At 51.3% G+C, this 15,316-nt stretch overlaps 1 protein-coding gene across 1 annotated transcript in view; it reads right to left on the bottom strand.

The window, feature by feature from the left end:
• FAM178B (family with sequence similarity 178 member B) overlaps nt 1-15,316 on the bottom strand; it is a 104,261-nt gene that overhangs the window by 26,544 nt on the left and 62,401 nt on the right. The window contains exon 11 of the mRNA XM_056129041.1: nt 15,118-15,215. Coding sequence (XP_055985016.1) covers nt 15,118-15,215 — 98 coding nt within the window. The remainder of the gene's footprint in view (nt 1-15,117; nt 15,216-15,316) is intronic.

Below are 15,316 nucleotides of genomic sequence, written 5' to 3'. Positions count from 1 at the left end.
AACACTGAAAACATGAGAGCTGCGATCATCAAAACTTTGTAATGTACAAAGGGATGGGGTTGGGGTTGGGGTGGGGGTGGAGACAGGGAGGGAACATGGAAACACTGGTGGAGGGAAGTTGACACTGGTGGTGGGATTGATCTTAATATATCATATACCTAAAACTCAATTGTCAATAACTTTGTAACTCATAGCTCTTAAGAAAAATAAGCAAATGGAAAAAAGCAGTGACTGGCCATTTCAGAGCAACCACAGTGCTTTTCTTCTCTGTTTTGTGTGCACACCCAGTGGTGCTTGGGGACTACACCCAACTCAGCACTGCCAGGTCACTCCCACCGTGCTCAGGAGAACAAATGGTGCCGGGGCCCCAATCCAGGCCATCTGCATGCGAGCATCACTCAGCCCGGACTCTCTCCCAGCCCAGGCCCCCTTTTCTTTTCTTCCCTGTCTGCGTTGATCTGTGGACACAGAAACAGGAAGTCACAGTGCCTCTCACAGATCCTTGCCGTGGATCTTTTTCACAGCTTTAGAATCTTGAGCCTACATAGGTGGTAGCTATGAGGGACCCAGCATGCAAAAAGAGTCCTTTGGGGAGCCCCTCCCCTAATCTAAGCCAGAGCTCCCGGGTGGCTCATGGTGAGGCCTGTCTTTCCAAGAGTTCCTGTGTCTGTGAGCAGAGGCAGCTATGTGGCCAGTCTAGGTGCCCAGCATGCATAAAAGTAGTGGGCAGGAGAGGACCTCTCTGGCTACTGAGCCTGTGGACGAAGTGCAGGACAGAGGCCTTTCAGGCCTCCAGCCCTAGGCCACAGAGCGGCTTCTGAGTCTAGAGTCCCTTCAGCTCATTCAGCTGTGCTGGGTTCCCGAGTCTCTCCCCAAACAGCCCTGATTCACTCTGGATGCAGCTAACATCTTCAGTGGCAAACAGCTGGGCTGGGCTTCTCCCAGGATGTGAAGGCTGGGAAGGCAGGGTGGGAGAGGCAGGAGGAGGCCTGTGACAGGGAGCCAGACCAGCAGGAGGCCTACAGCCCCTCCTCCCCCACACTCCCGTCCACAGCCCTAAGTGGAGGGTGACATGATCCAGGCACCACCACACACTGCTGGCCCCCGAGGGCAGCAGACACCCACCCCAGCCCCATCCTTGACTCCTGAACAAAGCTGCCACGGGGGATGTCAGGCTTGAAGATGGAGGAAGCGTAAGAGACTATGGCATAGAACTGGCGTTTTTGGGGGTGGAAGTGGGGGGATGGAGTTGTTGAGGCCCACCCAGCAGTGCTCAGGGGCTATTCCTGGCTGCGCTCAGGTGACCATGTCACGTAGGGGATCAAACCAGGGTCAGCTGCGTAGAAGGAACTGCCTTCTAAGAAGAGACGGGTTCAGGTACCCCCCAACACCACCAGCAGATCCCTGGAAGGACCTGATGCATGAACAGTGAGCCTTGGGAAGCCCTCGGGAATGATGTTTCCCTAAGAAAGGACTCAAGGAGCAGGGCTGGACGGCTGCTTCCAAGCTGATGTTGAAAACTCCGTCTGCTGTAACCTTGGGCCCTGCTGCCATAGAGCCTCCAGCGGGGTGTGGGGGGCGTCCTGGGAATAGACCACTGGGGCAAAGTGGCCTCCTCAAAGCTGGGAGCAGGAGCAGGGTCAGGAACTGGGCCAGACCCTTGTTTATTTTTGTAGATAGCACTCAGTCCAGTAAGTCAGCTCAATCAACAAAGCAAGGGCTCCTGGTTAAAAGGAGAAACAACAGGAGACAAGACCAGCAGATAGTAGAAGGGTGGAATGACAAGGGCTGGGATGGTCTCAGCAGTGGGGACACTCACACAGCTGTGGATGGAAGTGGGTGCAGCCACTCTGGTTGGGTAAAGCGACAGAAGCCACCTGAGATACGCATGTGCAGATTCCATGTTCCCAGGAGCTCTGTTCCAGAGAGCAGAGCTGGTGCTCTAGGAGTAACAGACCCAAGGGACAGTCCAGGGGCTGGGTGGGTGAGGCGTTTGCCATGTATGCAGCCAATCTCCCCTCAATCCTGCTATCACATATGGTCTTGTAAACACTGCCAGGAATCAGGAGGAGCCTTGTGTACTCTCAATAAAAGGATGGAGAAATAACCAGGACACTGTGCCGCACCACTCAGCCATCCACGTGAGGATTGTGAAGGAGCAGGACAACACCACAGGACAGGGACGATCAATAATGGTACATGTGAAAGCAGCTAGAAACAAAAGAAGAGCCATGTATGTTTTCATTTATACTAAGTACAAAAGTGGGCAAGACCAGCTGGTGGAAGTCGGGGGCAGGGATGGAGCGGGGAAGGAGCAGGGAAGGGGGAGGGGCGGGGGGCGGTTCTGTTCCTGACCTGGGTGCAGGGGCACAGGGCCATGTGTGGAGACTTGAACCAGGATGGCCTGCCAGGCTGTGTTCAGTTCTCTCTACCGCAGTTCAAGACAACTCTACTTGGGGAAGACTGTCAGATGGGGGGTGGGGGTGGGCATCAGATTTAACCAATAAAAACAGAGGATACACAGCTGCATTTGAATTTCTCAGAACCAAAGGATAATGTTCTTTAATATATGTCTGGCGCGTGCAGCGCTGGTCCAGGGACCAGCCCTCCAAGCCACACACTGACCACCCTGCCTGCCTTCGGGCTGAACCCCTTTTTGCAGAAGCCCGTTCCCAGAGCCCTGAGGAGGGGCAGCCGTCAGCTGGCCGGTCCCATGGGAAAAAGAATGGGCACTCCTTGACCAGCTCTCCATCTTGGACCCCTGCCCCTCGCCCCTGCCCAGTCTCTAGTTTCTCCCTGTGGGGTGTTGGCTCCATCCCTACCCCCTCCCCCGGCTCCCAACAGCCAAGACCTGCTCTCCAGCTGTTGCGGGTGCCCAGCAGCAGCTGGGCAGGAGCACAGTGGGAGGTAGCTGGCCTCTTTCAGCCTGTGAGCAGGAGCAGCCCAGTTAGAAGGACGCATCTGGGCTTCATTAATATCCCCCACCCAGGCCTGCCTGCCAGGGAGCGGGAAGCCGCAGGGTGTGTGTATGTGTGTGTGTGTGTGGGAGGGGTTGGGGGGGATGCTGGCAGCCCTAAGCAGAGCCGGGGGTGGGTCCCGAAGGGAAGAGGCAGGCTGGGTGGGTCAGGGCAAGGCGGTTGTCCAGAAAAGAAGAAAAGTCCCAGAAAAAGCACAGAGGGGATGGACGGATGAGAAGAAACCCACATCTGAGCGGGGCGTGCCCTCGCCGGCCGCCTGCCCACCACTGCCTTTCATTTCATCTCAGGCTGCCCCCTGGACACTCAACTGCCACCAGCTCTCTGCCTTTTGTAACTCAGGGACCAGTTCTGCCCTTCTGAAAACTTACTCCACTGAGAAAGAAAAAGAACTCTGCCCAAATTGTACAGTGGGTAAGCACAGGGCCAAGAGAAGGCGGGTAGGAGACTCTCTCCCCTCCCCCAGCCAAGGCAGTGGGCTGGGGAGGAGGCCAAAGCAGCCCCCAAGGCCATCCCAGTCACTGTCATATAAGGCAACACAGGCAACAGCTCTGTGAGCACCAGGCCACCTCCCCCGGGCCTCCGCAAGACCAGGACACTGGATCAGCGCTTGGAGGAGCCCCCAGACCGCAGGAAGTTCCCTCCTCCAGCACTGGCCAGGAGCAGTCCTGATGGACGCTGATGAGGGGGCTGTCCCAGGAGCGGGAGCGGGGGAGGCCAGGAAGGTGAAGCCAAGCACTTGAGGACAAGCACTCAGGACACTGCTGCCCTCTCTGGCGGCTGAGTCCCTCATCTTCTCTCCTTCCAAGAGGAACACAGCCCTGCCAAGGCTGAACTACCCTAAAAGGCTGTCAGGCATCTGGCCAAAGTGAGCTGCCTTTTCCGTCTCTCCGGCAGTTCAGGAAGCAAGTGCAGGGCCTGTTCCGCTGTGAGAAGGCTGCCCAGGACGCCTCTAGTGGCACCTGTGCCTGAATCCTGTGCCTCCCAGGCCCCCTTCCAGGAGGAGACAGCAACATCTGGGCTCAGAGGCTGGGGGGCATCTCTGGGACCTGTCTGGCCCTCACTTGCACAGGAAGAGGGCCCCACAACCAACCGCTCATTGGCCAGTGAGTCCCAGATTCAAGCTGGCCCAGGAGAGCTCGCGGCAGGTCCATTTCCAGCCAGCTCCAACAGGAGGGACACATCCGGGCCTGGAGGTTGAGGAAGGCTAGGGAGGGGCATGCAGGCTTTTCTGGGGTGTAGGTACCACTTTGTGCTTACAGGTGGCCTCTGCAAAAGGGGACCGAGAAGCCACTGAGGAGATGTCCTTTTCTGAATAAGGTTTATTTATTTATGCAGTGCTGGGCAGGAGCCCAGGGCCTCTCTCGTGCGCATGCTCCAGCTCGAGCCTCATTTTGGTCTCCTGGGAGCATTTCTACTACCTTCGATCTCTGCCCACTATGTGTTCATGAGATTCGCTAGCGCATCAAGCTCATATGCACAGTTGCAGCCAGCGTCCATCCTCTTATCTCCCTCCCTGGCCCCCACTTTGCCTTCCTCCCTTTGGTGTCATAATTCAATCCCAAGAACCCTCAACTTAGAAAGCACTGCAGAGGAACTGGAGCAATAGTACAATGGTGGGGAGAGGAGGGACATCGGACTTGCATGTGTCCAATCCCGGTTCAATCCCTGGCATCCTGTATGGGATCGGGGTCAAGGATGCGGGGGAGGGGCAGGAAAAAGAAGAGAAAGCAAGCAAGCAGTGCAGAGCACAGAGACCATCAAATGTCACCTGCTCCGTTCCTTCCCAGGGTCCCCACGCCTCTCTAGGAACAGCAGTCCTCTCTCTCTCTCTCTCTCTCTCTCTCTCTCTCTGAATCTCTCTCTTGGAATCTCTCTGTATTACTCTGGGGGGCTTAGTCTTACCCTGGTGACTGTCACGTTCCCAACAGAGACAGCCAAGAGAGGGAGGGAGTAGGATCCCCTCATTTCCTGGTAGTACTCTTCTCCCTCCATGAAACTGCGCCTGCAAACAGATTGAGTCCAGAGTCTTTTTCACATGTCTTGCTGTTGGATTCTTTTTCAGACTCAGTTCTTAATTGAGCAGCTGGGACTCTCTTCTCCGCTCAGCTCCCCCATCGAGTGCTGCTGAGGACTTTCAGGATCATTGCTTTGCTGTCAGCCTGGTTTGCCCTTGTGCCCTTAAGGCCCGTTCCAGGACGCTGGCTTTGCTGATCAACTTGAGAGTGACACTGAGCTGGTAGCACCTCTGATGGCCTCCATCTCCCTGCCCACCTTTTAGCAATGCCTCTTGCTGCTGGCCATAGGATGTGATCATCTACCACCCAATGGAGGGCAGCGAGTCCACTCCCGCACTGCACTGGCTGGACTGCTGAAAAGTAAACGCAGGGGCAGAGCAATAGGACAGTGAGCAGGTTACTTGCATTGCATGTGGCTGACCCAGGTCTGATCCCCAGCACCCCTTAAGTGATCCCTGAGCAGAGAGCCAGGAGTAATCCCTGAGTACTGCCAGGCGTGGCCCCCCAACAACAACAACAACCAACCAAAGTAAGCAGCTAGTTTCCACAGTCAGCTGTCCAGGTCCTACCCTTCCAGTCCTTGAGGGAGCACTTCTTTTCCTCCATCTGTGCTCATCACAGCCCCCTCCCTGGGCAGGATCATTCTGAGGGCTGCTCCTTCCCTCATCTCCCTTCTGGAGGCCACCACAGAGGAGGGAGCTCCTCGGTCTCCATTTACCAATGGACGCTCTGCTGGAGGGGCCCACTAGGTGCTGTCATGGTGTCCTCCACTATTTCCTACTTCAAACCCGGTGGATCTATATTTGCAGTCAATGAAACTGCTGAACTGGGCTGGAGCGATAGCACAGCGGGTAGGGCATTTGCCTTGCACGTAGCCAACATGGCTGACCTGAGTTCGATTCCTCTGCCCCTCTCGGAGAGCCTGGCAAGGTACTGAGAGTATCTCGCCCGCACGGCAAAGCCTGGCAAGCTACCCGTGGCGTATTCGATATGCCAAACACAGTAACAAGTCTCACAATGTTATTGGGCCCGCTCGAGCAAATCGATGAACAATGGGAGGACAGTGACAGTGACAGTGAAGCTGCTGAACAGAAGCCAGAAGCCAGGCAGGCACTATGGCACAGAACTCAGCTCTATGTGGGGTTTGACCCGGCCCACCTACGTGGGCTGCCTTTTCAGAACTGTTTAGCAAAAAGTGTTTCTCCCTCTCTCAGAAATCTGGGCCCGTCGCTAAGGATCCTGACAGCCAAGCCTCATGAAGCACAATGGCAAAAGGGGCAGCAGCGAGGGTCCTGGGTCAGACGGTTCCTTGAGGAGACGATGCTGAGCTTGGTCTGTGCCTGGCCGCAGAGGGTGAGGAATCCTCAGCCAGGCCAAGAGCAGGAGGCAGCCAGGAAGGAGGCCTCCAGGAAGGGAGAGGCAAAAGCTCATCAGGAGCTGGGTAGCTGTATTGTTTCAGAGTGAGGGATGGGGTGAGGAAGGCAAAGGGGGAAAGTAGCCACTGGACCCCCATGCCCCAGTAGAGGGTCTGCAAAGGCACCCTTGCAGGGGGCGGGAATGGGCCTCCTTGGCAGGCAGGGGCTTCCATTCCGCACACAATGAACTCAAAGCATTTGTCCACATGATCTGGTGGTTCATGAAAGTCCAGCCAAAAATACTGACCTGGTCACTGGCTGGAGGGGACAGTGAATCCGGTGGTTTTGTTTTGAGTGCTGCAGGGCTTCTCAGGATGGCAAGCGTCTCGTCTCACCTCCTCCAGAGCCCCCTTTGCACCTCTTAGCGTTGTGGCTTTTTCCGGAATGGGGGAGGAGGGGTTTGGAGGAGCGGAGGGTGAGAGCTGTGGGGGTGGGGGCGCCAGCTCGGTGTGCAGGAGGTGGCAGACAGAGGGAAGGAGGATCCCTGCTGTGTCTGGGACTGCAGCGCTGTGATGAAGCTTGGGATCCACCCGGGACCAAGGAGGCTGCAACTCACAGTGGCTCCTGGGCAGAAAGGGTAAGGGATGCAGGGGAGGGGCAGGAAATGTGCTGTGTTCCCATGCAGTTTTCATAGTAGCAGACCTACAGAATGTGTAGGCAACAACTAAGGAATACAGTACAGCTCAGATGAACATTATAGCTCTGTGTGTGTGTGTGTGTGTGTGTGTGTGTGTGTGTACACTGGTCATCATCAAAGAGAGAAAGGAACGGGAAAAATCACGTATTCGTTTTTTTTTTTTTTTTTTTTTGGTGGAGTCAGAGATCAAACTTAGGATTTCACACAAGGCGCATGCTCTACACTAAGACACATTCCCAGCCATTAAAATCTTGATTTAAAAAGCTAAAATGTTGGGCAGGAGACACAATACAGAGGGAAAGGCACACACCTTAACCCAGTTCAATACCCAGCCCTGCTTATGGGCACCACTCCCTTGAGCACCACTATAATGATACTTGGGCACAAGTTAGAAGTAAATTCTGAGCACAGCCAGGTGTGGTCTCAAAACTCCAATAAGTAGACACAAAAAGTAAAACAGGCAATTATTCTTTAAACAAATAACTTAAAAAATCCTAGGCCGGAGTGATAGTACAGCAGGTAGGATGTTTGCCTTGCACACAACAACCTGGATCCCCAGCATTCCATATGGTCCCCTGTGCACCATCTGGAGTAATTCCTGAGTGCAGAGCCAGAAGTAATCCCTGAACATCCCCAGGTGTGACCAAAAAGCCAAAAAAACAAAAAACAAAACAAACAAACGAAATACACTGGAGGGGATGGAGAGGTAGTATAGAGGATAGGGTACTTGCCTTGCATGCATCCAACCTAGGTTCTATCCATGGCAGCACATATGGTCCCCCAAGTTTTCCAGGAGGAATCCTTGAGTGCAGAGCCAGGAGTGAGCCCTGAGCACCACTGGGTGTGGCCCCCCCAAACAAACCAAATAAACATTTCATAAATACCCTAACTAGTCGCTATTCTAGGGTAAGGTCACAGGAGGCCTGTATCGCAGGGGTGGGGTTGGGGGTGGAAAGGAGATAGGTAGCATCTAAAGAAATATCAGGAAAATTTTAACATTTGATAATTGATACACCTGTGAAGAACAAGAGTAGGATGCTTCTAGAGAGCCCCAAGGTGGGCACACATTTGGAAAGGACCATGAGGTGAGGTCTCTCAGCTGGTGACATTTGGTCAGAGAATGCAAGGATGGGAGAATGTGCACTTCCAGCCCCTGCATGAGCACCAGTGTGCAAGTGAGTGTACTGTACTGCGCATGTGTATGCATGGTTGCAGTGCATGTATACATCACTATACATGTGTCTCAGCATACACAACTGCCCATCTGTGTGCCTGTGTGCATGTCAGCACATGTGTACATGACATGATTGCACACATGTAGTCTGCATGTGTGCCTCTGCATGGTTGTACACATGTACCGGTGTGCATAATTTGTATGTTTGTGCATAGTCATCTGTGACTGCACGTGTGTGCCTGACTGTACATGTGTATACATGTATGTCTGCATGTGCATGGTTATAAATATGTGCCTGAGTGTAATACGTATTGATTGTACCTGCATGCATGTTTTGTATGATTATACATATGTGATTAGACCCATGTGTTGTGTACATGACTCGTGTGCCTGACAGCATATGTGCATTATTTCATGTGTGCCTGTGGTCACGGTGGGGCCTGTGTGCCTGTGTGCACTTGACTGTACTGTGTGCATCACTGTGTATGTGTGTGCATGAGTTTATGTGAGTGTACATGTATGTGATGTGTGCATAAGAATGCATGCATATGTGTGTATGTGTGCATGTGAAGTGTGCTGGAAGGATGGGACATCAAGATGCAAGTCCCCAGTGTGCCTAGAGAAAATGAGGGGAAAGACCCTGGCCAAAGGCCGCATCCCAGAGGCCCAATGGGCCTTCTTAGAATGAATGAGAGTCCGGAGGATTTGTGATCAGGGAAATGACTCATTGTGTGGCAATTCTCTTATTGTTAAATGGTTTAAATGTGAGCATTATTGTGCTAAAATGAAAAAGCAAAGCAACTGGGATTAGGGTCAGAGTATGGGGTCTAGTGAGAGGGGAAAGTGGTGAGGGGAGGGATGCACACACACTAGGTGATGGAGCAGAGCTGGCCACTACGCTGCTCACGCCACTTCTCGATACACGAGAATTTTCCTATGAAACTTGTGTGTTTGATTTGGGATCACATGAGGTGGTACTTGAGGAACTCTGTGGTATAAGGGATAGAACCGGGGGCTCCAACATGCAAAGTACATACTTCAGTCCTTTAAGCTATCTCCCTGGCCTGTAAAATAGTTTCAAGTTGTTATATGAGGCTTGAGTGACAGTACAGTGGGAAGGGCTGACCCACGTTTAATCCCCAATACCACATACTCTGAGCCCCTCCAGGACAGATCTCTGACCACAGCACCAGAAGTAAACCTTGAGCACTGCCATGTGTGGTGTGGCCTCCAAAACTAAAAAACTGAAAAAAAAAAAAAAAAAAGCTAAAGCAGGGAGGCCAATACAGTATTTAGAAGAGAAACTGTGCTGGGGATCCAATGCAGAGTTCCCGTGTGCACAGCATGTGTTTTAGCCCTCTGGGCCATCTTCCTGATCCCAGGATATCACCGAGCTTTCTCATCTTTGCAATCCACTGGGCTGCCATCTGTGGGCAACAAGGTTGATTGGAGAGCAATTTGAGGAGGCCTCGGTACATTCTCCATCCTCCAGTTGACGAGGCATCCTGCCCACACTGGTTTCATGTCCCCTCCACTCTGAGGGACACTTGTGAGGTGGAGCACAGCAGGCGATTATGCCACTTCTGGATACCTGAGAATTTTCCTATGAAGCTTATGAATTTTCCAGTGAAACCCAGTGTGGGCAAGATTAGCTAGTGAGCATTCCAGAGGTAAGGGTCATACATCCTGGGTCCCAGGCCCTTCAGCACTTCCATGGAGCAGGGCAGCCCTCAGCCTCCCCCACACAGTGGGTTTGTCCCCATCCCACCAAACTCCGTGGACAACGCTGGTATGGTGGTCCCTCTCCCAGTAGCTCCTTGGCACTCTCTGGAGAGCAGAGCCCCAAGTCCCACAGACTTTCTTCCCAGAACTTCCTGTGCCCCATTGTCCCATTTCAGGTGCATCGCTGTACAGACTCGCACTTCTCAGAGTTAGACTCAACTTTCCTGAAATTAACAGCACCCTCCTTATAGTCTTCATCAACAAAGTGGCGGGGAGGCAATGCGTGTGTGTGTGTGTGTGTGTGTGTGTGTGTGTATGTTTCTGTGTTTGTGTGGGCGCATGTGGGTGCAGCACAAATGGTAGAATTTTTGCTCAGTAGCCTAGGATCGTGACAGCCCCTTGTACAACAATCTGCTTTCCTTCCTGGGGTCACCCTCTGCATTTTGTCCAGTGTCACAGCCACTGATAGGGGGCCTGACAAGGAAACCAGCAAGTTCCTCCAACATCTGCACCCCAGTGTGTGTGTAAGGGGGCAGGAGTGGGGAGTGGGGGCAGGTCACTAACTCAAAGCCACAGCGAGAGGCTGAAAAGAGAACCAGAAGTTATTTCTGATCCAATCTGAGAGACTGCCAAAACATACCGAGAAGCAAAAGGGAGGGCCAGGAGAACAAGCACATAGGCAAGGGGGACAGGCCAGTGGCCAGGCAAAGGCCAGGCACATGCCCCTTATCTGTTCCTGGGCCTTGTGGATTGTGTTCTACTTGAATGCTTTATCTACGTGGAAGAAGAAACACAAAAAGCACTACTCAGGAAAGACATAAATAACCATCTTTTCCAGAGGGGCTGTTCTGTTGGAGGCACTGCCCAGCTCAGGCTGTCTTTGAGCCAGGCCAAGGTTGTTCTGTGTGACTCACTGCTGCATCCCAGGAGCATAGCCCAGAGGCCCTGTCAAGGAGCCCAGTCCCTGAGGTCACTGCTCGCCTTGGAACTCAGACGACATGCATTGTGAATTTACACTTGACAAAGGTAAATTTCACATATGCTGGGAAAGGATGGATTATTCATACACCCCCTCCCCCTCCCCTCTGGGTTTGGGGAAGTGGTTTCATGGTAGAGCACTTTCCTTGCATGTGTGAGGTCTAGGGTTCTACCCCAATTTTTGTTAAGAAAATTTTGGGGGAAGGTTTGATTTTTGGATCACACCTTTGGTGCTCAGGGCTTACTCCTGGCTCTGGAGTCAGGGGCCACTTCTGGCTGGCTTGGGGGTATCATATGGGGTGCTGTGGAACTAACTCAGGTTGGTCACATGCAAGACAAGAGCCCTACCCTTTGCACTTCACTCTGGTGACACCCCCCCTTTATTATTTATTTTTTGCTTTTCCTGTCACACCTGGCTATGCACAGGGGTTACTCCTGGCTCTGCATTCAGGAATTACCACTGGCGGTGCTCAGGGGACCATATGAAATGCTGGGAATCGAACCTGGGTTGGCCGCATGCAAGGCAAACGCCCCACCCACTGTGTTATTGCTCCAGTCCACCCCCCTTTATTTTTAAGAAAAAAATATATATATTGGTGTTAGGTTTACCAGCTCCTATGGGGCAGAAAATAAAATAAAATTAGATCCCGAATTCATGCCTACAAAAAAGTTCCCAAATGGAAGTAAGGATTGAGAGAAAAAATTAACTGAGGACTGAAAGGAAAGAGAACACAGTATTTTAATTAGGAGGGCGTTCCTGTTCAAGACAGATTCAATTACAATAATAAGCTCATTATTATTCATGCTACTTTTCTATATATACAAATTTATTCTAAAATAAGAAGTTTAGGGCTGAAAAGATAGTACAGGGCTTAAGGCACTTGCCTTATATACGGCCAATCTGGGTTTGATCTCTGGTCCCCTGAGCACAACCAAAAGTGATTCCTGAACAGACAGCTATGTTCCAGAACCTTTAGCACCACTGGGTATGGCCCCAAACCCAAGATAAAATAATAAGTTTATTGGAAAAGTATTAGGATTCGGTTTTATTGTAATCCAATGATAATTCTAAAAGTTAAAAGTTTTTAGTTTACTAAAAGGTAACAGTGTCTCTCTCCTTCCTTCCTCTTTCCTTCCTTGCTTCCTTTCTTCCATTTTTCTTTTTTGTGGTCCCATGGCTTGACCCTAGGGTCTAACACATGCATTCAAAAGATACAACCCTGACCCCTCATCAAAGGTAAATGTGAAGGTATTAAAAAAAATTTGCAGCCGTAGAAGAAATAATTGTCTGAAACATATAATGAGCAATATGTAAATTAATATGACTAATAGGAAGATAAGTTAGAAGAAAGAAAAATGGGCAAGGAATATAGAGATCATTTAGAAGAAAAGAGAAACGCAAAAGATCAATAATTATGTAAGATTCTCAATTTCACTGGTAATCACAGATGCTCAACATGCTCTGCTAACAGGCTGCTTTAACTTAAGACCCAGAACATGGAGGTGGTATTGTTAATGGGTAAGAGTTTTCTGGAGACCAAATCTTAAACATATGTAATTTTGTGGGGACCACACCTGGTAGTGCTAAAGTGAGTACCTGCCCTGGGGATGAACCTGGAGCCCCTGCGTGCAAAGCTTGTACTCCAGCCCTCTGAGCATCTTCCTGACTGTTAGGTATACATCTTTTGGGACATTTAGCAATTTTCAGTTCAAGGACTTTATCCTATGGAAATATTTCAAGAGGTGCAAAAAGCTTGTACACTTGAAACCACTAGAGCAATATCCAGTGTTAGAAGACGGGTTGTCCAGATACCAGGGAAGACTACATAGCTATTATAAAGAACTGAGGTTCTCCTCCTATTTGGGGGCAATCAAGCCCCACTTAAGCCGGAGACAGACATAGCACAAGGGTAACGTGTTTCCTTTCCTGTGGTTGATCCTAGTTTGATCCCTGCCACTGTATACAGTCCCCTAAGCCTTGTCAAGAGTGATCTCTGAGTACAGATACAGGAATAAATCCTGAGCATCATCAGATATTACCCAAATCAATGCACTCCAAATATCAAAGAAGTTCTTAAATATACAACTTTAAGTGAAACAACTTGAAACAAAACTAATTTTACTACACATGAATATAAACAAAAATGTCTACAGCTTCTTTTTTTTTTCCAGGCCACAAAAGCATCATCAAATTTCTAAATAGAGACCCCATAATATATACAACAAACCATGTATATCCATTCATTGCTTTCCCATCCTACTCACTCCACTTCAGGGCTGAGTGCCCATCTGGTTCACGGTGCGCTCATCGCCCCACTCTCCCAGGGTTGTTTTTATGTTTGTTTTGGAAAGAGTCCCTAATGGGGCCCATAATTAAAATCTGGCACAAAGGACTCCTTGGTGGTGCTGGGGGCCACCAGGGCTACTCGGGCAATGCTCAGGAGGACTTGTGGAGCTGAGATGGAACCCGGGTCTGTGCACGCCTGGCCCATGCTCCAGCCCTTTGTGCTGGCTCTCCACACACTCTCTAACTGGGACAATGAACCTCCTGTATACACTTTAGGGATCCAGGAGGACAGCTGAGTCCCCCAAGAAAACCTACAGAGTCCAGCGGAGATGCAGTCAAGTGCAAACCCCACACAAATAAGAGTTCCTTTTTTCCCCTCATCAACATTATCACAAAGAAATACTGGATAATGTGTTACTCAAGGGTCCGTTGTAGATTCAAGGAAATGAGCATGAAAATGGTTTGGCTGGAGCCAACTGGCAACTGGGCAATGGGCAACCCAGTCCTGGAGGCCAGGTAAGGAGCTTGGTCTGGACCTTCAGTAGGGTGGGCGGATGGGGGAGGCAGGACCATAATCAGGGACTCCATGAAGTGCAGAGTGAGAGGAGTTCGAGATAGATGCTGCACCAACACCCAGGGGAGGAGCAGAAGGGGCTGATGGGCTCAAGTGACCCAGACGAGGTCCCGCATTCTGGGGTGACATGACAGGCACCTCTAAAGGACACTAGGACTTAGAAGGCCAAACAGAGCCAGTTGGGGACAAACAGTGATCATGAAGTGGGGGCTGGGAGAAATATCTAGAACTATGCATTCTACTGGCAGGGCTATGGGCTCCCCTCTGGGTGCTGAGCAGTAACCTAGATGCCAAGGTATGACACAGAAGGGAGGGAAAGTGTCCTGGTGGGGTCCACGTCTGAAGCCTGGGGGAGAGGTGCCTTCTGCTAAACAGTGGCACAGGAGGGAGAATGGGAACTTGACTTGGCTGTGCTCAGCATAAGGGCAGTAGCTAGATATAGGGCATTAGGCTGAGTCAAAGCCAACCTGCTCCCCAAAGTCGCATTTGGAGGCGCCATGGGTAGCAAGGGAAGGCCCCAGAAGGGTAACTGCAGGGGTGCTGGTGCCGGGGCCAGTGAAGATTTTGATGGTGGTGGTAGGGATACCCCTAAAGGGGCCCCAAGGACAGGCCTGGATGGAAAGGCAACAAATGTGGCATTCTCAGTGGGAAGAGCTACAGAGGCGCATCTGCAGAGAGAGCAGAGATGGGATGCGGTCTGCTGGGAAGGACAAAGAATTGCCCACAGTTGAGGCCAAGTGGAGGAAGAACCCCAGGACTCTGTTTCCCTTATTGGATCATTTGGAATAACTGATTGGGTGTGCCAGGTGGGTCTCTGTGTGAGCAATATGGCTGTGAGCCTGCTGAGAGGCTCTTCATGGAGGGGACACAAAGGAAAAAGGAAAGAAAAGGACAATCATTTCTGGTGCAGGTCTATGCAGAGCAGAAACCAAAACAGAATAAGAAACCACAAGTGGTGGGTGTGGGGGAGGCGGGGAGTAGGAGAATAGGGGGCCTGATTCAGCCCAGGTCTAAATGACAAGCAGGAACCCCTGCAAAGTCGGAGAGGGAGATGTGCGGGAGGAGGGTGGGGCCCAGCAGTCTGAAGCTAATTGTGTGAAGCAATTGTTTTGCTAATAAGAGCATGTTAAGAAAATTAGACTTTTTTCCCCATTGGTAATGAACTCATTAGAGGGTTGTATTTTTAGTTCTTTCTCTGGGTTTGAGATATTGGTGGAGAAGGCGGTTTGTGGAGACTGAGAGAGGGAATTCTGGATTCACAGCCCCACCCAGTCATGGGAAAAGAGTGCGTGTGTGTGTGTGAGTGTGTGTGTGTGGGGGGGGGGGAGGGTACCCACCTGCTCCGAGAAGTCACATCCAGGAAGAACTGCACGAGGGCCATCAGGTTATGGTGGTGATCTGACACGGAGCTCAGGGTCTGGCATAGCTGCTGGAGCTGTAGAGACAGCAGTGAGACCGGTTTCCACCCAACTTTCCACCTCTGCTAGCCCTGGGTGCTAGGGCAGAGCACCTCTGTGTGAGGAGCCGTGGGGGCCT

This window comes from Sorex fumeus, unplaced genomic scaffold (assembly GCF_029834395.1).
Source record: "Sorex fumeus unplaced genomic scaffold, SorFum_2.1 ptg000006l, whole genome shotgun sequence".
In the NCBI taxonomy this organism is placed as follows: Eukaryota; Metazoa; Chordata; class Mammalia; order Eulipotyphla; family Soricidae; genus Sorex; species Sorex fumeus.
The sequence above is the reverse complement of the archived record's forward strand: the minus strand, read 5'-3'. Positions and strand labels throughout refer to the sequence as shown.